General features: G+C 42.1%; 1 protein-coding gene across 4 annotated transcripts in view; it reads right to left on the reverse strand.

The window, feature by feature from the left end:
• Nucleotides 1-3604: 3604 nt before the first annotated feature.
• ELOVL6 (ELOVL fatty acid elongase 6) overlaps nt 3605-26270 on the reverse strand; it is a 123494-nt gene continuing 100828 nt past the window's right edge. For all 4 annotated transcript variants that reach the window (XM_014554067.2, XM_032461850.1, XM_032461842.1 and 1 more), the window contains exons 4-5: nt 13984-14135; nt 3605-7965 (exon numbers count right to left, since the gene is read on the reverse strand). In XM_014554067.2, the coding sequence (XP_014409553.1) occupies nt 7541-7965; nt 13984-14135 (577 nt within the window). In that variant the 3' untranslated portion in view covers nt 3605-7540. The remainder of the gene's footprint in view (nt 7966-13983; nt 14136-26270) is intronic.

A 26270-nucleotide genomic window follows, 5' to 3' on the forward strand; every position in this document is an offset into this window, starting at 1 on the left:
TATCGTGACTTTCTGCAGTTTGCCTGTTTAATTCAAAAAGCCAGTTTTCACTGGAAAGGAAAGGACTGGGTTTCAGTATGTTTGCATTTCACTATTTATTTATGTGGCAGGATGCCTGGGTTGAATTTAAGTGTGTCTTGGAGATGTCTGGACCTGTGGTGGGGCAGGTAATGGGGAGCCTGAAGGAGACCTCGGGGGCTTCTAGAAAAGGAACTCCACCTGTGTCCTCTGCAATGATCAGACATATCAGGGCAAGTCTGGGGGGATGTGGTGGCCACAGGGGTCCGTTTACAGTGGGGCTGAGGACCTTCCAGGGACAAACTTATCCAAGTAAAAGAAGAAACTAGATCCAGTGAGCTCACCCAGTGGCAAGCTTTGCCTAGGGTTGGGGAGGAAATAAACATTCTGATGCAGGGTGATGGTTTCCCTAATCAGTCCCCTGGCCCCTGGATGCAGATCTGATTCCTAAGTAGAGAAGGGAGCCAGTTTTCTCACACAGCACATCTAACCATGGGGAAATGAGGCATCTTGCCCCACCACAGAGCAGAGGGTGCCCTGCCTCTCGGAGGGGTGGTGGTTGCCTGCTAAGAGCTGCTGGACTTGGCCAGGCATAGAGATTTCAGGGCCCAGTGGAGACATGCAATTGCAGCTGGGTCGGGTGGGGATGGGAGGGAGGTGGGGTGAGAGTGACCACATAACAGAGGTGCTTGATGGAGGCTGTGAGACTCCCTTTGGCAATTTCCGGAATTGGAGGCAAGGGACTTGGCAGGAAGTCAGAGGTCCTGCATCAGCGGGAGCTACAAACCAGCAAACAATTTGCCTCTACAGGCTGGAGGGTCCTAGGGAAATTTGAGTTTCGTGTCAATGAACAAAATGATTTGGCGTGGCCACCTAAGTCAGTTTGGAAGCTCAGTAGTTTTATTTCTGTTGTATTGATTTCATGATTCTAAAACAAAGTTGAAATCAAAACTGCTTCTAATTTGGAAATAAAGTGCTCATTTTGCAAAAATGATCTGGTATTTTACAGTAACTCACGTATGGCTGTGAGCTGTGCAGGATGCAGGAATAGCAAACACTGCTTGCCTTCTCCTTGTAGAGATATTGGCTGCCTTGAGAAACACTCTCTGGAGTTTTCATAAATAAAACATAGCAGAGAAGCACCCGGGGGCAGTTTTTCCCTCTAGTATGAAAGGAATTAGTGTAGTCGATAGAAAAGGAAACTGTGTATAAAACCCCACACTGTAGCTCAGGGTTTTAGCTCTGGGGGGGGCCAAAAACATCAAAGATGGCAGAATCCAGTAGTGAGATCGCAGGGGGTGTGTCAGGAGGGGGCTGTCCCACGTGCTTAACCCTTAGGCTGCAACATTATTTTCCGAGAGTGTATGTATATAATCTTTTCCATATAAATACGTATTCTATAATGCATGTATAAATAAGGTGGAATGCCAGTGGTTATAGCCTTCAACTAGTATTTAGATGAAGAACAAAGAAAAGTGGAAGAAAATGTAAAAGGTTACAGGGTGAAATGGAATAGTGAATTTGATCTGATCTGATCTGATCCAGAGCTTCTCCTTTTGCCCGGAGTCCTTCATGGTGATGCAAGGTTGCAGGTGTCATGGGCTGGGCGATTCTGTAGGGGTGTGTGTGTCAAGTTTGGTCGGGTTGAGGGGGTTACTCAGTGCAGCCCCTCCCCTCGCCCGACTGTGGAAATCCCTGTGGTCACCTTGCTTCTCAGTGGCCCTCCCTATTTAGTTTCAGGGCAGGTATTTGTCAGTAACTGAGAGCCTGCCCCAAACCTGCCAGGGCTGGAGATTAATCAGCTACAGACCAACCAGTGGGGAGCTCTCTGAATTACTTTAACAGTCCTGACCATTGATGTAGGGTGCTCACTGTGGCTCCAATTAATTTTATTCATTTTGAAGAAAAACAAAAACAGCCAAAAGTAGTTATGTTGCTGAAATAGTGTTATTTAGATGTCATTCTTATTTTTTCATTCCTAGGAAGCCCACTGCGGCCTATTTCTTGGTCCTGAAGTTACATCTGCATAGCATTTTTGTTATCTTGACAGTGATATAAAATGCTTGTATGTTTTAATGCATGCTGTGTTCGTTTCTGAAGCGTGCGTTGTTTGAGACTGTTTCTTGGCCTGTCTGCCCCGTGAGGACAGCTCTGGTGAGCCCTCGGGTCTGGACAACACGTACATTTCGAAGTGTTAGACCCGTGAAACACCATTGGAGGGCTAGACACGTGTGGGGTTTTGATCAGCAGTATCTGGGGCTGTATCATTCTCGGGGTCTGCTCAAGAACTGGGGAGTTTCGGTGACTCACCTACAGTCCGTGAGCACTTGGTGTCAAGTGTGGAGTGGACTTTCTGCAATTTTTAAGGAACGCCCCTTTAGAACTGCCCAGAACAAGAGGGAAAGGAAACTGGAAACATAGTCTGGTTTTAAATCAAAAGTTACGAGTTTATTTTTAATTTTACTACACCAGAAAAAAATATTTCTTTTAATGTCGTGAAGTAGCACTTGAAAGTAACAATTCTGACACTGCTGTGATTTGCTCTGCGAGGCTCATCTGGGCGGGCTTCTCTCTGAACACAGGCGCCCCGGCCCTAAGAGGCCGAATCTTCCAGTGGCTAACAAGTTGGCCTTGCCTGAACACGCCCTGACAGGCAGGCCTGTCTGAATCTGACAGGCTGGGGCTGCACTCTGAGGCTCTTGCTGGTATGTTCTAGACTTCTGTCCACTGGGAGGAAAATGTCACAAGGGCCGCCAAGCAATGGGAAAATAAGTGTTTAAATAACCAACGTGAGCCAGGACCTCTCGATCCTGCCTAAGTGTGATACAAATGTTGCTTGACCCTGATTTACAGGACCAGTTTCTTTAACTAGTTGCTTTAGGAGACATTTACTACAATGTAGGTTCGGGTTTGAATTTCCAGTGATGTATGTCTAAGAGTTGCCTACCCAGCATAAAATTACAATGCTATTAAGACCCCCCCAAACCTCCTCCCAAGGGGTGTGCTCCCGCTGTCTCTCTTTAGGGCTAGAACATCTTGTTTCCCTTTTTTAGAAAAATGTAATTCAGGAGGAAGGGAAACCTGGAGATTATTTTCCCCTCTTCTGTGAGCCCTGAATTTTCAGTTTGAGAATGAAGCTCGTAACTTTGGTGATTCAACAGGCTTGTGACTATTCTTTGATGCTCTGCACGGTGTCCCTAACTGGTCTCTCCCCTTCTGGGTTCTGCCTTGTGGCTTGAGGATGTTTATAGTTGGCAGGTCACAGCTGGCCATTGCACTGACACTTGCTTTGCTTAAGTCTTGGGTACCAGCATAGAGGCGGTCGGTTCACTGAAGATTGGGACCTAACGTGTCATATTGATGGTTGGCACAAAATTTGAGTATCATTGCTTTACTAGCTCTCACTCTAATGTGTACACACTACAGGCCAAACCCTGTGATGCATTCTTAGCAAAATGTCTTCTTGATGGCAATGGGTCTGAGGCACAAAGAATCAAGTCTTGTATGTAAATAGAAAAGGGACAGAACTTAAAGAAGCTACAAGAGACAATGACTCACAGCATGAAAACAGGCTCTCCTACCGATCCCGAATTGATAGCAAAATATTTATTATTGAAAACAAAGATTGGCGAACTGGATTTTCATCATAAAACTCTCACACAACTGTACTTCTCAGGATGGAAACTTTTTCAGGGAAAGAAGCATCTAAAAGAGACAGACGTGGACCATGCACAGACAACTCAAGGACTGAACGCTGGGAGGTCTGTTTGACTTTCCCAATTTTCCCAACAGCCCTCTTGAGTCAGCACACAGCCAACCCAATACCTGGGTTCAAGAGTCAGTAATTAACCAGCCTGGGAAGAGGCCCTCAGAATGTGCTGAGGCTGACTTAGTGTGGGACGCATAGCGTTCTCTGAGAGGCTGTTCTATCACAATGAGGAAGAGCGAGCAACCTGGGCGCGTCTCTCCCACATAACCCAGCAGCCTGGGAAGCAGGCCAGATTTCTGGAACATTCTACTCCAGTGTAGATGACGTCAGGTGCTTTGTTATTTTTATGTGACAGGTTTTATCTTTATTGTAAAGATACTACATCTGACCTTAAAAAAAAAATTCTGTGGGTCTCTTTCTTAGAAGTAAGGTTCTTCCATTCGGGTCTACAAAAACCCCACTCAGGTGAGGTTTCTGACTCAGTCAGAGCTACATTAATACCGAGGGGAAGGGAAAGGGCATAAGTCTGTCTTTCTACTTCAGCGTATTATTCAGATGTATTATTATCTCTGCCCCTTGTTTTTGTAGTGGAGTGTGATGAGAAGGATGAGCATTACCTGGAATGATCGTCTCAAGCCGTGATGCTTACTGGGTACTTTGGGCCTGACAACGAATACGAATATAGTAGTGGCTTTTCTCACGAGCAAAACTAGAATGTCCAGATAAAAGCTCCTGCCCTATAAATAGAGCATCTCTCACTAGAATGATTTCCATGGCAAACTTGTGGACTTGGGTTGATACTTGGGCCCAGTATATCAAATTACATGTATTTATGTATGAAATGAAGATTCGGTTAAAAAAAATTTTTTTTAAATCCAGGAATGTTTTTACCATCCTGGTATTGGAATGTAGTGGAATATTTTCAATAGAAAGATAATCTGTTGTAGCATAGTGGGGCAGCTATAAAAACTTGCCTGCCCAGGTTTTTCTGGAATATTACTGATAGCAGGATTATCTGTGTGGCAGTCAGTTCTCTGATAGGATTCAGATTTGCCAGGGGCTGGTGGTCCAGCCTTGTATCTTGATACAATTAAGCAGCTAAGCTGAGATATGAAGAACACCGTACTGAGCCTGTAACACCAGAATTTCAGGTTTTTTTTAAAGGTGTGTTTTCCCCCCCTCCCATGACACACATCAGAAATGCCTTTAGATATAATCAGCTAATTTAAAAACTATTTATTAGACATTCAGCCTGTAAACAAAGATTCTAAATTATCTCATAAGTGAACACAAGTACAAACCTGTATCAAGACGAAAGTGCTTTGGAAGCATCACGTAGCGTCTGCTAAGGTCTGTGTGCATTTCCTTATTCTAACCTGCATTAAAGGATCACCGATAAACCAATGGACTAAATAATTAAATCAACCAGATAAGCTCTAACTGGTCTTTCAAGTTAAACTCAAGTCAGCTGTTATTTGGCCTTTTCCGCATTTTACTTATTTTGCTCATTTTCTGTCATAAGAAAAAAAGCTTATTGCACAATATCATGTCTTTTCAAAGCTCAAAATAACATCATTTGCATTCTAAGGATCTATTAGTTGTTATAGCGGGACCTTTCTTTCCAGCGCATGTCAGTTTTTGCCCTAATGATACATTCCTCCATCAATGGTTCCCATCTGTGAACCAACGTCAAGACATCGGACTGTTCACACCGATCTAGCACAGATGTAACAGCTCCTCCCACCCCTGCTGCGTACCTTCCCCCCCGCCCCACCCATCTATTAGTCACGACTTGGTTTGCATGGATTCTTTGTTCATTGTTCAGACCATTCACACCGAATGGAATAAAACTTTATTCTTTTAAATTCCACACATAAACGAGATGCTGAGAAAGCCCTTGTCATCTCTGACAGAAGCAGAGCAGCTCTGTTTCATGAATGACAGCACAATTAAAGCTAAAATAATATAAAAATAATTTGAAAAAAATCCCTTTTCTGTACACTCTCAAGTAAAGCAAGAAAGATAAACAACAGCTTCTTTTTCTGCTAGCCAGAAAATGTTTCTATTCATTTGGGCTTTGAAGTTCAGTGTGCCCCACATGGGTGTGCATATGTGTGGTTCTGTGTATATAATCTATGCAGGGTAGCCCCTAACCTTTTCATCTAGTGTCTAATCATTAAGCTACTTAACCAATTAGAATACTATTATATCACATTGAACAATTTTACATAATTGCATCTTTGAAATACTAGGAACGTTTTACACATTTATTTGGCTTGTAAAGGACTGAAATATTACAGATATTATCTAGCTTTTTTTTTTTTTTAAGAATATGGCTCTTAATAAATTGATTTTCTGAGTTCCAGAGCTAAAGTCCCTTTTAAAAAATTTCTGAAGCTGACTTGAAGCCGGAAGAATGTCTTCTGATTTGGCCAAAAATACGAGTATTTTGTATCATTGAAAATTTGAAGCATAAGTCTATAAGGGGCCCTTTGTTGTCAACTGTTCCAGCCAAACTTGCCATGAAGTGTGTTTGTCAAAGTATCTCTACTTGGCCAGCAGAGGGCACTTTAAACACCTCTGCACTGCTCTGGGAGCAAATGCAGATGATGCCGAAACACAGTGTTCGCCCAGGATCAGGAAGAGCCCTGCAGAATTCTTTGAAATTCACAAAAATATATAAAATATGGACTATACCACAGGGTTCCATTTGGAAAGTAATGAGTACACGTGAAGTCAAATAGGGAGGGCTGGACCGACTTAGTGTCTGCCTACTACACGGCCCTGAAGCTCTTCTGCACTGCACTGCACTGCACTGCCCACTTACCTTCCCACTGTTTTTTTTCCCCCTTCCCAGCTCAAGGATGGTCCTGGGCTGCACCTTTTTACAGGTAGTACAGAGTCCACTTTTCAAAATCATTCAGCTGAGTTTTCTCTTTCCTATTCTGCATTTACTCTTCTGTTTAAAAAGCCCAAGGCGATGGAACCAAGGCTAATGCATCCTGTCTTATTTAAGAGTCGAAATTAGAGTTAAACTGTCAGAAATGCTCTGAGGTGGAGCTGCCCTTTCAGGAGTGGGGCTGCATGGTTTCCTTCTTCCCAGGAAGGACCTGGGAAAAACAGCGTGCCCGCTTGGTTTTGGCAAACTCGCTAGCCTGAGGCTGTGCTCTGAAGGGAAACAAGTCTTTCTCTCAGTGGACATCGAATTGTTCACATCCATTTTCTCAGGAGGTGATTAAGACATCTTTTCTCACGGGGGCTACAATTCCTAACCTTTCTTAAAAACGCTTTAAATTCTGCAAAAGCATTACTGTTCTAGATCTACACCCTGTGTCGCTTCCATTTTGATCTCTTCTACTGACTCCATTTTAGTGTCAAAAAAGATTTAGAAAGGATTGTGTGTGTGTGTGCTCACACGGTTTTTAAAGTAAACGCCTTTGATCCTTAGAGAAATATAACACTTAGTAAATACTTCTTCTTTTCATAGTGTTAAGAGCTTTTGTCTGTCTTCTGTTTCTCTCTGCCTCTCGCCCACTTTCTTTCTCACTTGTCCTAGAGTTGACAGATAAAGAGGGAATGCGGGTCTTCCAGCAGCAGTCCTTTGAGATGGAGGTGACTCAGTGAGTCCTCACCCGAAAAGGATCATAAACTTACTGGGCAAAGTCAACCTAATTATCCCTAAGCTGCCTTGGGTTTTGTGTTTGCTCATATGTCTTGTTTTAGCTGCACCATATGTGATTCCTTGTGCCATTTTCTTTTGTCTGTTATTTTTCTTGATGACCCTGAGCTGTGGCTTCCTCCTCAGTTCCAACACTAGTCAGCCTTCGTTGCTTTCCTCATCTTGCCGATGTAGGCCTCAAAGAAGAAGTGGCAGAAGAGCACAAGGTAGCTGAGGTACATGAGTGAGGACCAGAAGACGTTCTGAAAGTGAGAGTGACACTGGTCCGGCTGCATCCAGTGAAAGACCAGGTAGTTAACGACACAGCCCATCAGCATCTGAGTGATCTGGGACAAGGTGATGAACATGGCAAACTTCCGGGAGACCCGGAAACCCGCTGCTCGCAAGGCATAGTAGGAGTACATCACGGAGTGCACGCCGTAGTTCATCGTCATGAACCAGCCGCCCCCGGCAACCATGTCCTTGTAGGAGTACCAGGAGTACAGGAGCACAGTGATGTGGTGGTACCAGTGCAGGAAGATCAGCTTCTGCTTCCTCAGAATGATGAATATTGTATCTCCTGAAAGACGAAGGAGGGAAAGAACGTCCGTGAGCCTCTCGACCAGAACATCACCATCATCATTCATATATTTCTGCAAGAAGGTGGATTTCTTGAACTAGTACTTGAGAGTGAGAGGGACCAGGTTAGGAGCCTTGACTGTGACCCTGGGTGAGTTACTAATCCTATTTCCAGTTTCCTCATCTGTAACGTGGGGACAAGGAGAGAAGCGTGGCATTGTCTGGGGGTTAAACAGGATACTCAGCATGCCCTCCTGGCACGTGGTGCGCACTCAGTAAATGCTACTTTCAGAAAACTGTTTTGCACTCAAATCATATATTTAAGTTGGAAGGGATATTAGTAATTATGTGGCCCATTTCCACCTGAACCGTGCATTTTAGGAAATATCACTTGGAAGAGGCAAGTGTCTTGTCTCAGATCATTCAGCAATCAAGAGAAACGAACAGGAATCCAAGTGTACAGTGCAATGCTCATAGGCCTCTCTGGAGGAGTAAAACCATTTTTCTTTGGTATATGACAAAGGTACCCCCTAAAAAACATCTTTGTAAGCTCCCTGTAAAGTGTGAAGCCTTGACATATGGCCGTGAGAAAAGTAAAACTTAAAAGGCAAAGGCAGAAAAACAACAAAAAGTTACCTCCCATCATAGTTCCTGAAGACGGTAGTAGGAATATTTGAGGCCTCTGAATCAAGTGATAAAAAAATGGAGAATGACACATGCTTTTATGCAATTAACTTTGAAAAAGTTTTCCAGGATCTGTCAAAAAGTTTACCAACATTATCCCCTTGAAGAAAAAGACCACTGTTTCTAAGGCAGAGAATTTCTTTTAGTAGCAAGAATTGTGCTCATGTAAGATGCTGGGTCCTGGAAGGAACTTCAAGGTTCTGATGGATGTGGTTGGACTAGACAGGTGGTACCCTATTCCATTCAGCAGGAGCTACTCGTTTATTTCCCTACTGAATTGTTAAACATGATTACTTCTTATTTGCTTAGAGCAGAAAAGGAAAGTTGCCACTTGCTCCATTTCTGAACCTATTACAAAATTTTCCTTCAAGTCCTTTTCTCTTTTGTGAGATGCCGACATGTTAAGCCTGTAACGGTCAGACAGACTGATGATGGATGGTGATGGTAACGCTCACGTGTGTACTTAGGGACACGACTGGTGTCAGGGGCCCCGGGGTCTACTTATTAGGGTTAAACTGTGCTCTTTTTGTGGGCCTGTCAAAGATCCACTATTTCTGTGTAATTACTACTCTGTGGCTCCCTTCCCTCTGGACTACAACGTAGACACAGTTAATTCTAGGCTTCCTTTGTTCACAGTGGAATGAAGGTAGACCAAGGAATTGCACGTGAAAAACAAACTTAGTCATTTATAATCGAGATTTTCTTTATGAGTCTCTAAGTATTAACTAAAATATAAGTCCTGCACAACATTCAAACATATTGTAATAAGTTATGGGCCATCAAGTAATGAGCATTTCATCCTTTCAAATTCTTTCAATTAAATTTGAACTCTATCATCACTTTTATATTATAACTTTATTGTCTAGAGAACGATTTCAGGGTAGGAAGAGAGAGTGCGGACAAAACATGGACTGTATTCAAACTGGTGGGCTAACACTGAGTGGAAAGAGGAAGCTATAAATCTGGAATTGAACATTGCTTTGTGTGTTTCCTGTCAGAGTGGAGGCCTGATCTGAGACACACTAGGTGTTTCCATGTACCTTGGGGAGGAGGGGTTGAAGGACATGTCATGAGATCTTCAAAACAGAATTAATTTGAAAACACTTAAGAACTGTTCTGAGGATGGTAGATGGCGAGGTAAAGATGAGGGCTGTCCAGTAAGGGCCCTGAGCCTCTTGGAAGTACCACCCCAACGCCATATCGAGGTTATTATCCCCAGAGAGGCCACCGACCCAGAGAATGCGTGCTTCCCCTGGGCTGAGATGTAACAGTCACAGGATTCCAGCAGTTATGAATTATTTTTCCTCTGGGGAAACCACATAATAACCCACTTAATTTGTTATGAGCCAGTCATGCCACGACGTGGCATTTCCCGGCTAGAGTGACCTAAAATGCAAACTAAAGATAGATAGGGACTGTGAATGTGATGTTGGCCAACCAGCCTTTCTTGGCCAAAGGTCCTACTGGCATCATGGAAAGCATTTTGGCTACGTAGAAGCAGGGGGACCTGGGACTCTGGAACGTTTCCACCGTGTCACGTCTCTCGGCTCCCCCGGGGCTTGTGTTCTGTACCTTGGTCTCTCTAACCTTTGATTCAGCTATTTTCAGTCGAGAGCCAGCCTGGCCCCGGTGATCTCCTACTTAAGTGTCCCCCCTGAGCTGTATCTTCTACCTGTGTGCTGTTAAGAGCAGCTCTCCATGCAGCTCTGGAGAAGTCAGTGAGCATCCAGAAGACCCAGGGTGCGCCCGGCCGCCGAGCACCGAGTGCCCACTGTGGCCAGTTTGTCACAGATGGCCACGCCCCCTCCGCAGAGTTAGCTGGAGCGCTGCTGAGTCAGAGTTTCAAAAACAATGACAAGCTCAACTGAGCAAGGACCCAGACTCAGAGTAGATGCTTCCAAGTTTTAACAAAACAGAAATCTCAGCAGCTTTTCATATAATTCAAACGGTAGTCGCTCAACAATTTCTGGCACACCAAGCAGGCTGGTCGCTCTCTTCCCCTCAGCTTGCTCTAGCAGATTGCGGCCCTGTCATTCACCGAAATGAGCTCACTTGTTCTCTGCTGAAGCAGAGAGCCCTTCTTGCTGGTGTGAGTTGAACAAAGGGGGAGTAGGGAGGTAGCGTTGAGTGGGTAGAGTTTCAGCTAGGGAGGATGAAAAGTGCTGGAGATGGATGGTGCTGACAGTTGTGCGACAAGGCCGATGTTCGGAACGTTGCAGCCCTGTACGCTCAGAAGTGGCAAACTGGATGTTACGTATATTTTGCCGCAATAAAAACATTGTTTAGTGAGAACTGCAGGCATGCAGGTGTTGGGGAGAAAACAGGTTCAGTATTGAACACGGAAGAACCTGTTCTTTTTTCTCACGAGTCCTTTCCTTTCTGGTGCCCAGGAGGAGTCCAGAGTCTTAGAGAATTAAAAAGTAGAATTTGGGACCTGAAAACAAGAATTCTAAATAATCAAAATGCATTAAGCTTTCTTAATTAAATAGTAGAGACAAGGTTTCCTAAGAGTGAAAAATGGGGAAGGAATTTGACTTCCCAAATGAACAAAAAGGCATCCATATTCACTAAATGAGGGCCGGAGAGACACCACCACTGGCACTGATCTTTGGATCTATTTGCTTCAGCAGTTTACCTGGGGAAGGTCGCTATCAAGTAAGCTCCAGGATATTTGAAAGAAAATAAGTCATATTTTAAAACTGAAAACTCAGACTGTAATATATCTGTCTAAGGGGTCTGGCACCACATGAAATTGTGTCAGATACTAGCCTCATTAAAAGCAATGTCAGGTTTAGGATTTAGTTTGTTTTCAACTCTTCAGCCCATTGTCAACACCTCAATCTTGTGTTTTAACTGGGAAGGAATGGATCGTTTGATGTCCAACCTATAAACTATTGTGGCAAGTGAGGCCTCTCCAGGGAAAGCGATGATCAAGCCAGGGGCACAAGGGACTAAATGACAGCTCCTTCTGGGCTCAAGAGGGAAGAGAACTGAGTCCAGTTATAACGTCTGCAGGAGGGCAGTAGGGAGTGGCATGTTGGGGCCTAGATTAAAACAAGGCAGGTGATTCATTAGCATCCTCAGGACCAGCACTGTAACAGGACAGAGCATCTGAGCACAAGTACCTCTGACAGCCGCACTAACAGTTCTCATCCGGGAACCCTATGTTAAGGACGTCGGTGTCAAGCTGGAGTAGAAGCCATGGGGACAGGCAGCACAGGGCTGCAAGGGAAGATGACCAGTGTGACGGGCTGGGGTGGCTCAGCCATAAGTCATTCCTTCAAGTCCCTCAAACACAACCAGGTACAACTCAGGACACAGACAGGCAGCCCTGACAGGGAAAGGCACTTCTAGAAGCAAAGACTGAATTTGCTCCTTTGTAATTTGAGGCTTAAGGGTCAGAAGCATAGAGGCACCTTTTCTGATTAAAAAAAAAATCCTTGTTGAGGGGAGGGAGGTAAAAATTAGGAAGGTATTCAGGGGTGGTGTGCTGGGGGAGTCCCATTTCATGCATTTACTGTGTCATGTATCTGTGGTCAAGTCTTTACCGAAAAAGATAGAGGAGAGTCTTAAGGATACTTATTATACAGAATAAAGTAAAAGTCAGGGGGATAGGATATTTCTCAATTTGAATAATTCTCTAACTTAATATATGAATTTACTTTGAAGGAAAACATCACAAAACCCCAAGAGAAATATATATGCTCACTCTCAGACCACCACCAGTTTGAGGAAAAGTGATCTGACTCAGACTCTGTGACTCTAAATTAAAAAGAATCACTATGAAAAATTAATCTGGCAAGACAATCTCTCATCTATACATGAAAACACAAAATTAAAATATTCTCATAGAATTCTGAAATGCCTAAAACTCCTAGACTTCTAGACCTTGTCTGTAGCTCCAAGTCTGAAAAATGCTTCTTTGGCCCAAGAGCTTGCAGCTTAGTGGTCCCAATTCATGTATAAAAAATAGCTGTCTGTGGTTTGGTTCATGAAATTCATATTATAAACTTTTTATCTAAAGTCGCCATTCCATGCCAGCTGTTTAAATGCTTGGTCCACAGTAGGTGCTCAATATAAATTTATTAAATGAATAAATGAATGAATCCATTCTAATGTGTCTCACTCACCGTTTTCATTGTGTGTGTGTGTGTGCGCGCGCGTGCATGCACGGGTACACATGCACACACACAAGTTTTCTCCTGCTGCTCTTCCCTAGTCTTTGACCTCGGAAGACAGGGGTCAAATCAATAGTTCAAACCAAATGCCAACACCTGGAGGCAGCAGGGGTACAGCCCCCGGTGGAAAGTGCAGTTGGGATGCACACACCGGAGACACCTTACATCCTTTGTGAACAGACACGAACTAGAGGCGCACCTTTCAGAAAGACCGTTGATAGCGAATACTGCAGGTGGCTCATAATGAAATTACAACCTCTCACCTCACTTTTAGGAGAAACAGGACAGGGAACACAATCTATAAATAAAAAAAATTTGAACTAAATAAGCCAATTCTTAATTCCCAATAAAAAAAAAATTAAGAAGCCCAGAGGATGATCAGGTGCCCCTAAGGACAGAAACCAGTTTGTGAGTTGACAGCCAGCACTGCGCATGGGTGAACTCAGAGCTTGTCACCAGCAGATCCCTTTTTCTGGCAATAAAGATCTTTTCCTGGAAAACTGTGCCCATGTCAAATCCTTGCCACTTAGTTTTTCACTGTTTCTGCTAACCTGTGGCCCACTTACATTCAAGACTATTAAAAAGTTAAAGGAGAAACCTTAGGAATCTACACATAGGATTTGGGGTTAATTTCTTGAAGGTGAACTGCAGCTTGCTAAGGCCAGTTTCTTTAGGACACCAGAAACTACCCCTTCACGCTTGTTAATGAGAACACGAGGATACCCAAACAAGCGGAATTTCCTAGTCTGCATCCTCCCTCCGGAGCTGAACCTGTGCTCCGATGTGGGGCCAGGAGACAGCCGTGCTGCTCCTTTACCCCGCATTCTACGCTAGCTCAGCTGTTCACGGCCTGAGGGGCCTGAGGGGTGTCATAAGGCCCAGGAAGCGTGTTTTCAGGACAGCTTGGGCACCAGCATGCTCTGTGTATACTATTCTACTCTTTAGATACACAAAGTACTATTATTTAAAAGGAGGGAAGGAGGGAGGAGAAAAAAATCATGGAGGTTAGTCAGGAACTCTCATTCATTCATTGTAACTTTCCTGCAACCAATAAAATGGGACCTTCAAATCGTTTGCCTTTAAATAAACATTGTGGGGGTTTAGCTACATAGGGGTGAGGGGTTAGGGGAGAAAACGGAAGGGGAGAAGACACTCACCTAGTTCGGGTGCTTTGCTTAGCACAAATGCATAAGCCCAGAATTTGCTGACAGGTCCATTGTAAAAACTCTGGTCACAAACTGAATGCTTCAGGCCTTTGGTCATCAAAATGTACACCATATAAGCACCAGTTCGAAGAGCACCGAATATACTTCATAATGAAAAGAGAAAAGAAACAACATTCAGGAGAATAATTTCACTTCTGACATTAACCTTTCCTAGAAGACTGTCATGGGCAGGAGACGCGAGGAGGTGAATCACAAGCACTTGCATGTACCCAGAGCATTTAAAAATGTTTTGTAAACAAGAGGAATAAAACTTCTCAGTGCTGTATCCTGAAGGCCATACATATGCCACTCATTCTTCATCAATGTTCCAAAAAGAAGTCATGGAAAAAGGGAACAGATCCAAGGTAATATCTCAAGAGCTCTGATGACCTCTGGGTTTCGGCTTGAGAACTATTCCTTGGGGATGAAATGGAGTTGGCTGAAAACTCTTGGAATTATCTCAGTTCCTGTGTCCAATCATTCTCCAAATCCCCTGGCTCTGTTCCCTAAACCTCTCTCTAATCTGTCTTTCTCACAGAAGCCAGAGGAAGAAGGCTTAGCTCTACTGTCATCCCCCCAGAAGCCCATCCAGGTTCAGTCCTCCGAGCCCCACAGCCATGGACTAACATGACTCAAATGCTGTTCTTCAGTGCCCTGTTACGTGTTTGTCTTTACACAGGCATAGGGGCGCAGAGATTGCTGGAAAACTGAGAGATTGTTTAACAGTAAACTGACACATGGAATTTTTATCAAGGAACTGCTAAGGAAACAGGAGAGCTGTGAGATGATGTAACATGAAGTATGAGAGCACCTGGCAGCTGGAACACGCAGCTTCCCTTACGGAGTGAACCCCATGGGCGTAGGTCCCAGGGTTCGCCAACTGCACGCGTGACTGAAAGGACAGACAGCTGATCAGGCAAGAGATGTGCCTGCCCTTCCTTTTTCTTCTTTAGAAACCCTTTTAGGTTCTAAAAGTCAGTTAGGAAATAAACTATTGAACAACTACTGAAGTAAGCAGCAGCCTCAGCCAATAGGGAAATGGGAGCTTGCTTTCTTTCAGAGGCACTTTTATTTAAAATGTCCTAAGTGTTGCTCCAGATAAGTCATTCCAGTAGGCTACCCCGTCCATAAACGTACCTCCACTAGTGAGGATGAGGGCATGAGGAGGTCATTTCAGAGTACGGCAGAATAGAACGTTCAGGTATCACAGTGACCCACAATATTGCTGGTAACAAGTACAGAGCACATGTTGTTGTGCCATATCTGGACACAAGCCCCACTCCCTAAGCTCTGAACAATGAGGCTGACTCAGAACAGAGGACAGTGCAGTTTTTCAGGGAAACCCTCAGTGCCAGCCATTGGGCCGACGTGTCTGAAGGCAAAGGGGCTTTGTTAGGATGTGACAATGCTACTGCTGGGAGCCAGCGGGGAGCTGCTTGGCCAGCGGGCTGATTGTTATCTGTGGGAAGCCAGTAGCTCTGTCCCTGCCACGTCTCAGCCACTGTACACTTTGGAACCATGTGGCTTTTTAGGATGACTGGGCACAGGGCCCTCAGACTGTGGCACTTCACCAAAATACACCTGAAGGGAGGAGACTTGTTTTTTTCCTAAGTTACATCATCTTGATGTGATGCAAAAAAACAGATATGCAGCTTCCGTTCTGCTGCCCCTAGTCCTGACTGATGCTCATGGCAGACATCACTAATCAATCCTGACACACTTCTGGCTGTGCCTGTACCCTGCGCCAACCACTGTAAGACACCACCCATGGAGGAGAGTTGCAAATTCCCATCACAGCTCTCACTAGTTTCACAACAGGTTACTTAACCTAAGTCTTTATTTGTCTGAAATGGTAATAATATCTAACTTGTAAATTAGTTCTAGTTCTGTGAATTTTGTAGGACAAATTAACTAAGATATTTAGTTAGCCTGGAGTCTCTAATATACAGGTGCTGAATAAGACAGTTTTTATACTATTATTACTATTATTAAAGTGTTTTGTAGTTAAGTGTTTATTGTTAAATATTTTATTTCATGAGCCACCTTTTCACAAAATAAGTGCCTATTAGCAAGTTCACAATAGGATGTGAAATGAGCATTTTCCATAGAACAGCTTGAAGGAGAGATTGTTGGTATAGAAGTTTCTGGTTCGTGTGAAATTCATCTTTCTATCAGATGATAAAGATTATTCAATCTAGGGCCTCAAAGAGGCCAAGAGTTGGGGCCATCGTGTTTAGCGAGGGCAGGTGACTGAGGCCTCATGCACCTCTTCCCAGCTGTAAGGTCACTCTAGCATCTTGGTTTTTTAAAAAAATGTATCATTTTTCTCACCAAAGTCTAGTTTCAATGATAACAGTTAATGGAACAGGAGAGGGGCTGTGGAGAGAGCAGTGGACGTTTCTAAACTCCTTCAGCAACGGTAGGCACAACGCAGCAAGGAGCGCTGGAGGAAGCCACAGCCCTGATTAACAAGGTGTTTCTTCTCTGTCGCAGAGTCTGGAGTTCCTAGTCCAGAAGAAGCCTGCTTCTTCATCATTAGCCATTTGCCGCAGCATGTACTCAAGGAGGTGCCAAATATGAATGTATCATGTGAACAGGTTTCAAATTCTGACAGAAACAATTCATGGTAATAAGCACTGAGGTCCTTTCTAAAAAAGTTTGAGATGCATACTAAAACAATTCTTCCTTCAAACCAAGGCTCTGACCGTGAGGTCTGACCATGTATTTACTTGAGAAAGAGTTGAATAACTCTGTACTCCAGCCTTGCAATTTTAGCGCCATCTGGGTGTCAAAGCAGATACCCCAGTAATGACGATAAGCACTCCGGAATTCCGCCTGGGGAGAAGGAGCCTTGGGTGTATGTCATCAGCAATACTTCCCATTGTTTCTGCACGAACAGGAATAGTTGGTAAAACCACTCTTGCATTGCTCCCTTGTTGGCCCCCGACTTACACGTTAAGGTACTTTGGAATCAAAACAAGGTTTCTAAAGGACTTTTTATTCTGTAGTGCCAACCACCCCGACCCCTCCTCCTTCTGCCCTCACTAACTCAATAACCAAAGGTGCTATCATTTCCAGGATTGGGCAATAAAAATGCTGTATTACACTTGTATCCTATAATCAGAAAAAAAAAATGTGAGGTTTTGTCAGTGGTCAAAATATGGCAACGGCTGACCCAACAGTAGCAACCCTTTATAAACATGGGAGAGGCCGCTGGTTTGAATCCGACAGTTCCCAGAGTAGGAATACTCAGATCCCAGAACAGGTTAAAGCAAATTAACCACCACCAAAAAAAAACCCAGCGTAAGGACTCTGCACTTGGGAGGTGGTACAGAGTGACCACCGCTTACAATGGGGAATAACAGCACTTTTGGGGGGGGGGGAGGCGGGCAATGAACCAGCAGTTAAATGGGGATACATATGCATTGTAGTTGTTTAAAATTTACTTCCTCTACTCCTCAACAACTCAGAGTGTACAATTCCACTTTTTACTGAGTGATCATTTCTAGATTTGACTCATTTATCTTGATTGGAATCTTTAATAGGATCTCTCCATTAAAAAGTTTGAAAAATCCCTTGTGGATCAAGACACATGAGGCTAAAACTGCACATTATACATACCAAAGCTGAAAACACACACTTCCTTTGAAATCTCGCCGTTTGTGACAACATGGACGGACCTTGACGGTATTATGCTAAGTCAAACTGAGAAAGACAGCATATGATTTCACTCATATGTAGAATAATAATAAAAAAAACCTAATAAACTAACAGCAAAATACATGAGGAACCAAACCAAAGAAAAGCATGTGGATGCAGAGAACAGAGTAGTGGTTACCAGAGGGGGAGGGTGAAATGAGTAAACGGGAACAACTGTATGTCACGAACAGAAACTAAAATTTTTGTGGTGGGTGGGCTATAGGGTATACAGAAATGTGCACGTGAAACTTATATGTTATAACCCAATGTTACTCTGATGTAAAAAACTGATTTTAAAAGAGAAGAAAGAAAAAATACATTTCTTTGACCTAATAATTCTATTGTTGGAAATACAACATACCCTTTAGGTATACTAGCAAAAGTACAGCAAGTCTTGTGTTTCACAATATCAGTGAGATGGTTAGGACATAATGTAAATGTCCTAAAATAATTGACATGAGATTGGTTAAAAATGACCATGAACACAATACAGCAATAAAATGTACCTGGTACATTTGCCTTAGGTGCTGACACTGAAAGGCTCCTGGATACATGATGATTAAGTGAAGAAGATAAGGAGCAGAACATTCTGTATAGTATGATCCAATTTTTGTACATTTTAAAAAGGTAACACACACACATACTGATAGTTATAAAGCATTTATAAAGTAAAATCCCTCAAACTGTTAATAATCATTCCTAGTGGAATTTTTACAACATCCATGTATCACTTGTTTTCCAGACACTACTAGAAACCTAAATTTAAATCATTTTGTAATATTTGTAAGCTGATGTCAAATAATCCTTGGGATTTTTTTGTTAATAAAAATGTTACCTTAAAGGTCTGACTTACTTAGATTAGTAACTCCTTTGCTTTTCAGAGATCAGATATGTTAGACGGAGCTTTTAGTTTGCAGGGGAATCAGACAGCCAGCAACAACCATGACAAGGAACAGAAATAATCAGTTAAACCTGAGATACATGGTAAGCTAGAAAAGTGCTGAGTAGAAAAGCTGAATCTAGTTTAGAACAGGAATGGAAGGATAGATAAGGCCTCTGGAGAAATATTATTTAAACCCTGAGGCATGGAGTAGCTTCCAGTGCATTTCTTGTAATGGTCTCTACTGTTAAATATCACATACGATGATATTCACCAGCTCCTAGATAAATTAAATGCCGTATGTTGCGCGTGGAGTCTATCAGAGCTGAAGTCTTCATGGAAGGAGCTGAAGTGAGGAGGGTCCCACAGCACAGACAGAGCTGCCTTAGTGGATCATTTGGTCCCCTGACGGACAGACAGAATGCAGGCATGCGCGCTATGACTGCTCTCTCCACTTACTACAAATCCCCTGGGTAAGTCAGAAAAAACTTCAGCCTGAAACAGGTGTTCTTATGAAATGTTTGGTAAGATGGGTTCATATCAATGCACTTTCTGATGCATCTGTTTATTTCCTTTATTTGTAAGTCGAAGCATTAAAAAAGAAGTAGTTGTCTTAAGGATCTGAATGTTCCTTAGATAATAAATACTTCAGGGTGTAGTCCTTGCATCTGGGGTGTGCAATTTGGATGTAACACATTTACCCTAGGTTTCTGACAAGCACAGAAATACTAAGTTTGAAAAAATAACTTGACAAAAATCAGCCTGGCAGAGTGGGGAGTAAGGAGGAATGGCAAGATTAAAAATAACAATGATGAAGACAACTGGTACCGTAATGGATCTTAATGAGGATTTCCCAAAAGAAATATAATACCTGGCTATAGAATTGTAACATTTTTAGTTATTTGGAATTTTGATTGATTGCACACTGTTTCATAAAATAGGCAGGATATTCTTTTCTGTTACTTGAGCTACTATTACTATGTCTTAATCTGAGATACAGGAATTTCATCTTCTTGGTTAGGACAAGTATCCTCTGCCCCACTGGGGCTAGAGTGGCAGGTGGCCTCTGCTCCTTCCCCACAGCTCTCAGACTACGTGATGCCAGCTTCACTTCTGGCTGACAAGCACTTCACTAGGTGCTGGCAGGGATTTCACATTTAAAGAACTTTATCGAGATCCTACATGATGAAATCTGGTCATCACAACAGCATCATGGGGCACCATTATCCTGGTTAAACAGACAAAGAGAAACATAGACACGGGGAGGGCAGGGGACTGGCCCAAGGTCACACAGTTACTGAGTACCAGAATCTTCTGACTACAGCTCTTGCACTTTATTTCTTCACCCAGCACTGACCCTGAACTCCCACCAGGCTTCCATTTAGGACAGTGGTTCTCAACCTGATTGGACTTTACAGTCGCCAAGATGCATGCTAAAACAATTCTTATGCCAAAGACCCATCTCATATCAATTCACTCAGCATCCTGGATGTGGAAGCACCTCTGAGTCCTAGCTCCGGGTTAGGGACACCCCGGAGGTTTCACCCTCCAAGATGCCTCCCAGACTGCCTCTACTCCCCACTCCGTGAAACTTTGGATCAAGCTGCTCAGGTAGCTGATGAAGAAAGTTGCCTATCTCTGCATCACCGATATACTTGATAAGAACCCTTCCCCCTGTTTTCAGCCACTGATAGGATGCCATCTAATTCATTCCTGGACAATGGAGACTTGCCCATGACTAGGGATTATTGGCTTTCACCTACACATGGAAGAACAATGTACTGGTTTCTGGACTTACACAACGGGAACGAAGAGATAAAAGTCTTAACATTAGTGACCCCAATTAAGTATGGCAGAAAATTAAAATAAGAGACTTGTATGGACTAAAAAGAACCTGAAAATAAATGTGGATGGTAGGCGAGATTAATATTGAAGCCCAAAACTCACCAGAACCACAAAAGTTGCCAATCATCTTGTTTCTACAGAAAACTGGGTTACTTTGAGAACTCTTAATCTCTTTTGGAATACTGCCAAATTGCTAGGACAGCAGTAATTCCAGTGCCAGGATTAATAGCACTGACCTGTTAAACACCATTACACAGTCTTCACTAGGCTCCCCAACTGCAACAGGAAACCAAATTTTTTTTTCCTGAGGGATGATTAATGAAAATTTCATTGGGAGAGTACCTGGATGATGAGATATATACATTATCTGTATAAATAGTCTCTAACCCAACCCAACTCAGCCCAAAAACTGAAACAAAAGAAAATAAAAGAGGGGAGGGAGGAAGGAGAAAATGTCACCATGACCCTCAGTTTGCCATGTCCTTAACACTGCGGAACAGGGAATGTCATTTAGGATTCCAGCCCAAAACTTCTGTGAGATCACATTATAACTCTAAGAACGGGAGGAAACATAAGTCACAATTTTCTGCTATTTATGTGCCTGATTCCCTTCTTTGGGTGTGTTAATCTAAAGGTCTGTTAGATAAATTTTTAATCTCGTTAAGTAGCACACTTACTATTTTTTGGAATTTTCATAGTTGCTCAGATTAATTGAATTCCTATAATCACAAGACATACCAAAGAAAGTAAATGTAAACAATACTCATTTCACAAACATTAAGTACTGCTCTTCAACTGCAAGGTGTTTATAGATGGCACCCAGATGGGTCACTCTTCAAAAGTGTCTCACTGGCAGCAGTTGGCAGGGACTACACGGCACAGTTCACCAGGTCCTCCAAAGAAACCCCAGCAACAAACCCTAAGCAGCACTTACAGTCTCTGAACTTGTGGCCAATTCTGAATCTCTTATCTTAAAAATGCCACTATGCTGGTATGGCTACTCTGACCTCTGTGAATACCCAACTGGTCTGCTCTAGGATCCTCTCACCTCCATTTCAAGAACTTCCTGTGGCTTGAAGGAAGCCTGAGAATCTTCCTAGTCCTTCCCCTCGAGGCCCAAATCAAAGCCTCCCATAGCCCCCTGCACAATGAGGCTGCAGGAACCCGTGGCCACAATTTCATCACAAAACAATTTTGAAAACAAAAATCATAGACAAGCACATTCTGATACATTTGTATATCAGGTCTCATTAAAGAAGAAAAGTTCACTCTGCCTTAACTCTTCTATGGATGCTTGGCCTATTTCCTGTCTGTTTCGTTTTCCTATTAATCCAGATTTTTGAATAGAGGATTCAAATGAGACAAGTCTGTTATATTCTAGCAGCAAACAGTGGAGATGACCAAGATGACTGCTTTTAATTATTATGCCTATAAAAAGCTTTACATATAAAATTTTAAGAAATTTTGGTGCATATGTATACAATGGAATACTCAGCCATAAAAAGAATGAAATCATGCCACTGGCTGCAAACATGGACGGACCTAGAGATTATCACATTAAATGAAGTAAGTCAGACAGAGAAAGACAAATATATGATATTGCTTATATGTGGAATCTTAAAAATGATACAAATGAACTTATATACAAAACAGGAACAGACTTAACATAGAAAACAAACCCATGGTTACCTAAGAGGAAAGGTGGGGGGAAGGGATAAATTGGAAGTTTTGGATTAGCAGATACTAACTACTATATACAAAACAGATAAACAAAAAGGTCCTACTGTATAGCACAGAGAACAATATTCAATAGCTTGTAATATTATGAAAGAGAATATATAACTGACTCACTATGCTATACACAGAAACTAACCCAACATTGTAAATCAACTACATTTCAATAAAAAAAAAAATTATTTTCATCTCTCTTGACCCAATTAAACAAGACACGCACATCCCTCAAGAAGATTATTCATGTAGGCAGGACTTAATAGAGTAACAATCACTAATAAAAATATATCCATTGAGATAATATAGATGAAAATATTTCTAATAACTAAGGCATCCTCTAGAAGTTTAAGGTGTTATCAGAGAGGCACCCTGGTGTTAGGAGGGGAAATCAATAATCAGATTCCTCCATCTATTGACTGCATTAGGGCATGTCTCATAAATCTTTTCACTTCCTTTGTAAAATGGAAATGGCATTGTCCAATATTCTGCCTACATCACAAGGTGATCACATAAGTTGATGGATGTTCAAATTATTATCATTATTATTATTCATTATTCATCACTATTATTTAGACAACAGTAGAACGTTCTTATTGGTATTACTATAATCTCTCTCATCCACAAATCTTTTCCTGACTATATCTTTTTTTCTTCTAGTTTTAATAAGAGATAATGTATAAGTTTAAAATGTACAACATAATGATTTGACTTACCTGCATCATGAAATGATGACCACAGTAAGTTTAGTGAACATCCATCATCTCATATAGATGCAAAATTAAAGAAATAGAAAAAAATTTTCTACTTGTGATAAGAACTCTTAGAATCTACTCTCTTATTACTTTCATATCTAACACATAGCAGTGTTAGTTATCATGCTGTACATTACATCCTTATAACCGGAAGTTTGTACTTTTTGACTGCCTTCATCTAATCCTCTTCCCTCATCTCTGGTGACCACAAATCTGATCTCTTTTTCTATGAGTTTGTTGTGAAGTATAATTGACCTACTACATTGTGTTAGTTCCTGTTACACAGTACGATGATTCGTTATTTCTATACATTTCAAAATGATCACCCCAACAAGTCTGGTTACCATCTGTCACCGTACAGATATTACATAATTATTGACCATATTCCCCATACTGTTATGTTTCATACCTATGACTCATTTATTTTTGCAACTGGAAGTCTGTAGCTCTTAATCTCTCTCACCTACCTGTCTTCTCCCCCCATACATCATTTTCATTTATAATCTCTCCAATTTCTCTCAAAGCAAACACACATAGTAACAGTGTTCTGTGAATTTGTAAGAGCTCAGAACATGTTTACACTCTTCTACTGATTCTGCTTATTTTGGTGCTTTCCTTTCTTCCTCAAACACAAAAAAAATTTTAAGGTCAGTCTCTTAGAATGAAACAGTATTCTGGTTGACTTTCAAGAAAAGACATATATGTATCTTTTTGTCTCTTAGTTAAGGAATCATGTCTGACTAACAAATTAACAACTGAAAGCAACAACCATGTCAACCACAAAAATACAGAGAGCATTAAAGTTTTGATCCCTTGTTTTAATACTGGAAAAAAAATCTCAAGCCCATTCAATCAGTTGGTTGGGCCCACAAAGTCACGGAAATATCTCCATCTCTAATGCTTGCACACCTCATGGGAGCTGATAGTTGGCACACTTTGTACCTGGACGGCTTTGGCATTCCACCAGTCCTATCCTAGGTGTATTCCTCTTTCCTTCCCTCAAGGCAGAAAAAGCATAAAGTGTCATTAGTTGTACTTTCACAAATTATCCTAAAAGTCTTTAGGACATAAGGCTGGAAGTGGTTTGGGTCTGTGAATTATCCCGGGCCCTTAGGCATCTAAGAATAGGAACTCAATGGGTATTTGTGTGCTATGGTACTTATTATGACTAGGATTGGGTAATTAAAACAAAGGCTTTCAAAAGTCAGGGGACTTTGCTTTCTCTTGCTTCACAGATCACCAGGCTGCTGAACTTTCTACATGACCTTGTCAGGCATAGTTGAACTCTCCAGGCCACTGTACATTTCCTCGGGGGAGAAGGTCTTCTCACTTCATGATCAAGTGTGAGCCTGAGGAACACGGGGAAACCCTCCACCTCTGCCCCCGAATTCCCAGCCATCCCGGCAAAGAGGATGGGCCCGAGGCTTTTAGGGCTTTTCTCTCTTCTGGAGAAGCCAGTTTCCATCTGATGTTTGAGAAGAAAAATGAAAAGATACAGCCTACAACACAAGTGGGAGGTAATGCGTTTGTGTTTGGCATTTCCAAGCTGGCTATCTGGCCTTCTCCCCTGTCCTGACACCCTTCCTTTCCTATAACCCACAGCCCTTCACACTCTGAGTTTCAAAATACAGGGGCTTCTGCTCCTCCATCTCTACTGGAAATTCCCATAATTTCTCAATTCGATGTTAAAGACAAATGTGACTGGAGGAGGGAATGACTGAAACTCCCTTCCTCTTTCTGGGGTGTTAGGTGAATTTTCAGCTGATAGAATTGCAGATAGCCCAGGTCCCTAAAGAATTCTAGACAGGGGAGGAGCATGAGTTTTTAATCATTCATTCACTCAACCAGTTATTTCTTGAGTGTTTTATATGTGCCAGGCAATATTATGTGTGAAGGAGAATCCTGAAATTTTAGGGCCTGGAGAAGTCAAGAAAAGGATTAGAACATTTAGAAAGAAATTACGTATTGGGCATACAACAGTAAACTCAATAGCTAGGATTCTATCTATTGAGAGCTTAAATTTCTTGGAGCTTGACACTTTAAAGCAAGGAGAAAGATAGTACGTCAGGAAAATTTGTTATTCTGGGAGAATATTTTACCCAAATCAAAAGAGTACTGGAAGGGGCCTTATGTGCTCCCAGTCCAAACTCCTATACCTTGGGCACTCACTTCAGTAACACCAGCTAGGCAGATTTCCCAGTTAATGACTTTTAAAATACTGGAAATGAAGGCAAATCAAAAAGTCCAAATGTGAGTGACATATACCTTTGATAAAAATACTTAAAATAACTTCCTGAAATTAAACTGAAGTTTCCAATCATGAAGGGATAATAGAATGAAACCAACATGATCAAAAGTATGACAGGCATAGTAGTGCTGTGTCATGAAGAGTTAGCATAGAGGTGGTAATCTAGAGCAAGCAGAGCAGAAAACTGAGCTCCAGTCTCACACAGTCCCAGCCAGCATCAACACCAGCAGAGCTGAAGAAATCGCCTGATACTGACTCAGCGTTTGAAGCTATAAATTGAATCCACCTTTAAGTAAAGATGAAGAGTTACTGATGAGTGCTGAAGGAAAGAGAGATAAACATTAGTCCAAATGTCTTGGGACAAGAATGCTACAAAGCACAAGAGGATGAGGATGAAATCAGAGCTATTCTCTATAGATAAGCAGTATCCAAGTTTTCATTATAGAAGCATAATGAACTCGATGTTATCCACAAACCCCTCTAGCAGCTCCAAAGAAATTTCAGATTAAGGAACCCCTTCAGGCACCGTTAACATCTAAGTATCAGTATGAGTAAGCCTTACTTGAATATTGAGACAAGACTCTGGCACCCAACGTGAGCAAAATCAGAGCACAGATATCCCTTTAGATTTTAACAGATGGTTTCTGTCTGGGTTTATTCATTTAAAAATTCATTTATTCTAACTACAGCTACCATTTCATTCCTCATGGTGTGAATATCCCTGGGTTCTGTTCACAGACACACAATAGCAACAGGAAAAAGGATGGGCTCAGAGGCTTCGTCCATCCAGGCAGAAGAAAGTACTAAGTCACCCATCAGAATTGCTAAAATGAAGAAAAACTGTCAATATTGATGGTAGGTAAGAATGGGGAGTAACTGGAATTTTCACATGCTGTTCATGAGAACATAAATTGGTATAAACCCTTTGGAAAACTGTTTGGCAGAATCTGCTAAAGCTAAACCCTCTGACTGAGCAATTCCTCTCTTGGGTAAAAACTCAAAAGACCATGAAACTAGAAATCAACTACAGAGAAACAAAGGAGAAAAAAAGGATAGTGTGGAGATTAAACAACATACTATTAAA

The sequence above is a fragment of the Camelus ferus genome, chromosome 2 (genome assembly GCF_009834535.1).
Source record: "Camelus ferus isolate YT-003-E chromosome 2, BCGSAC_Cfer_1.0, whole genome shotgun sequence".
Lineage (NCBI taxonomy): Eukaryota > Metazoa > Chordata > Mammalia > Artiodactyla > Camelidae > Camelus > Camelus ferus.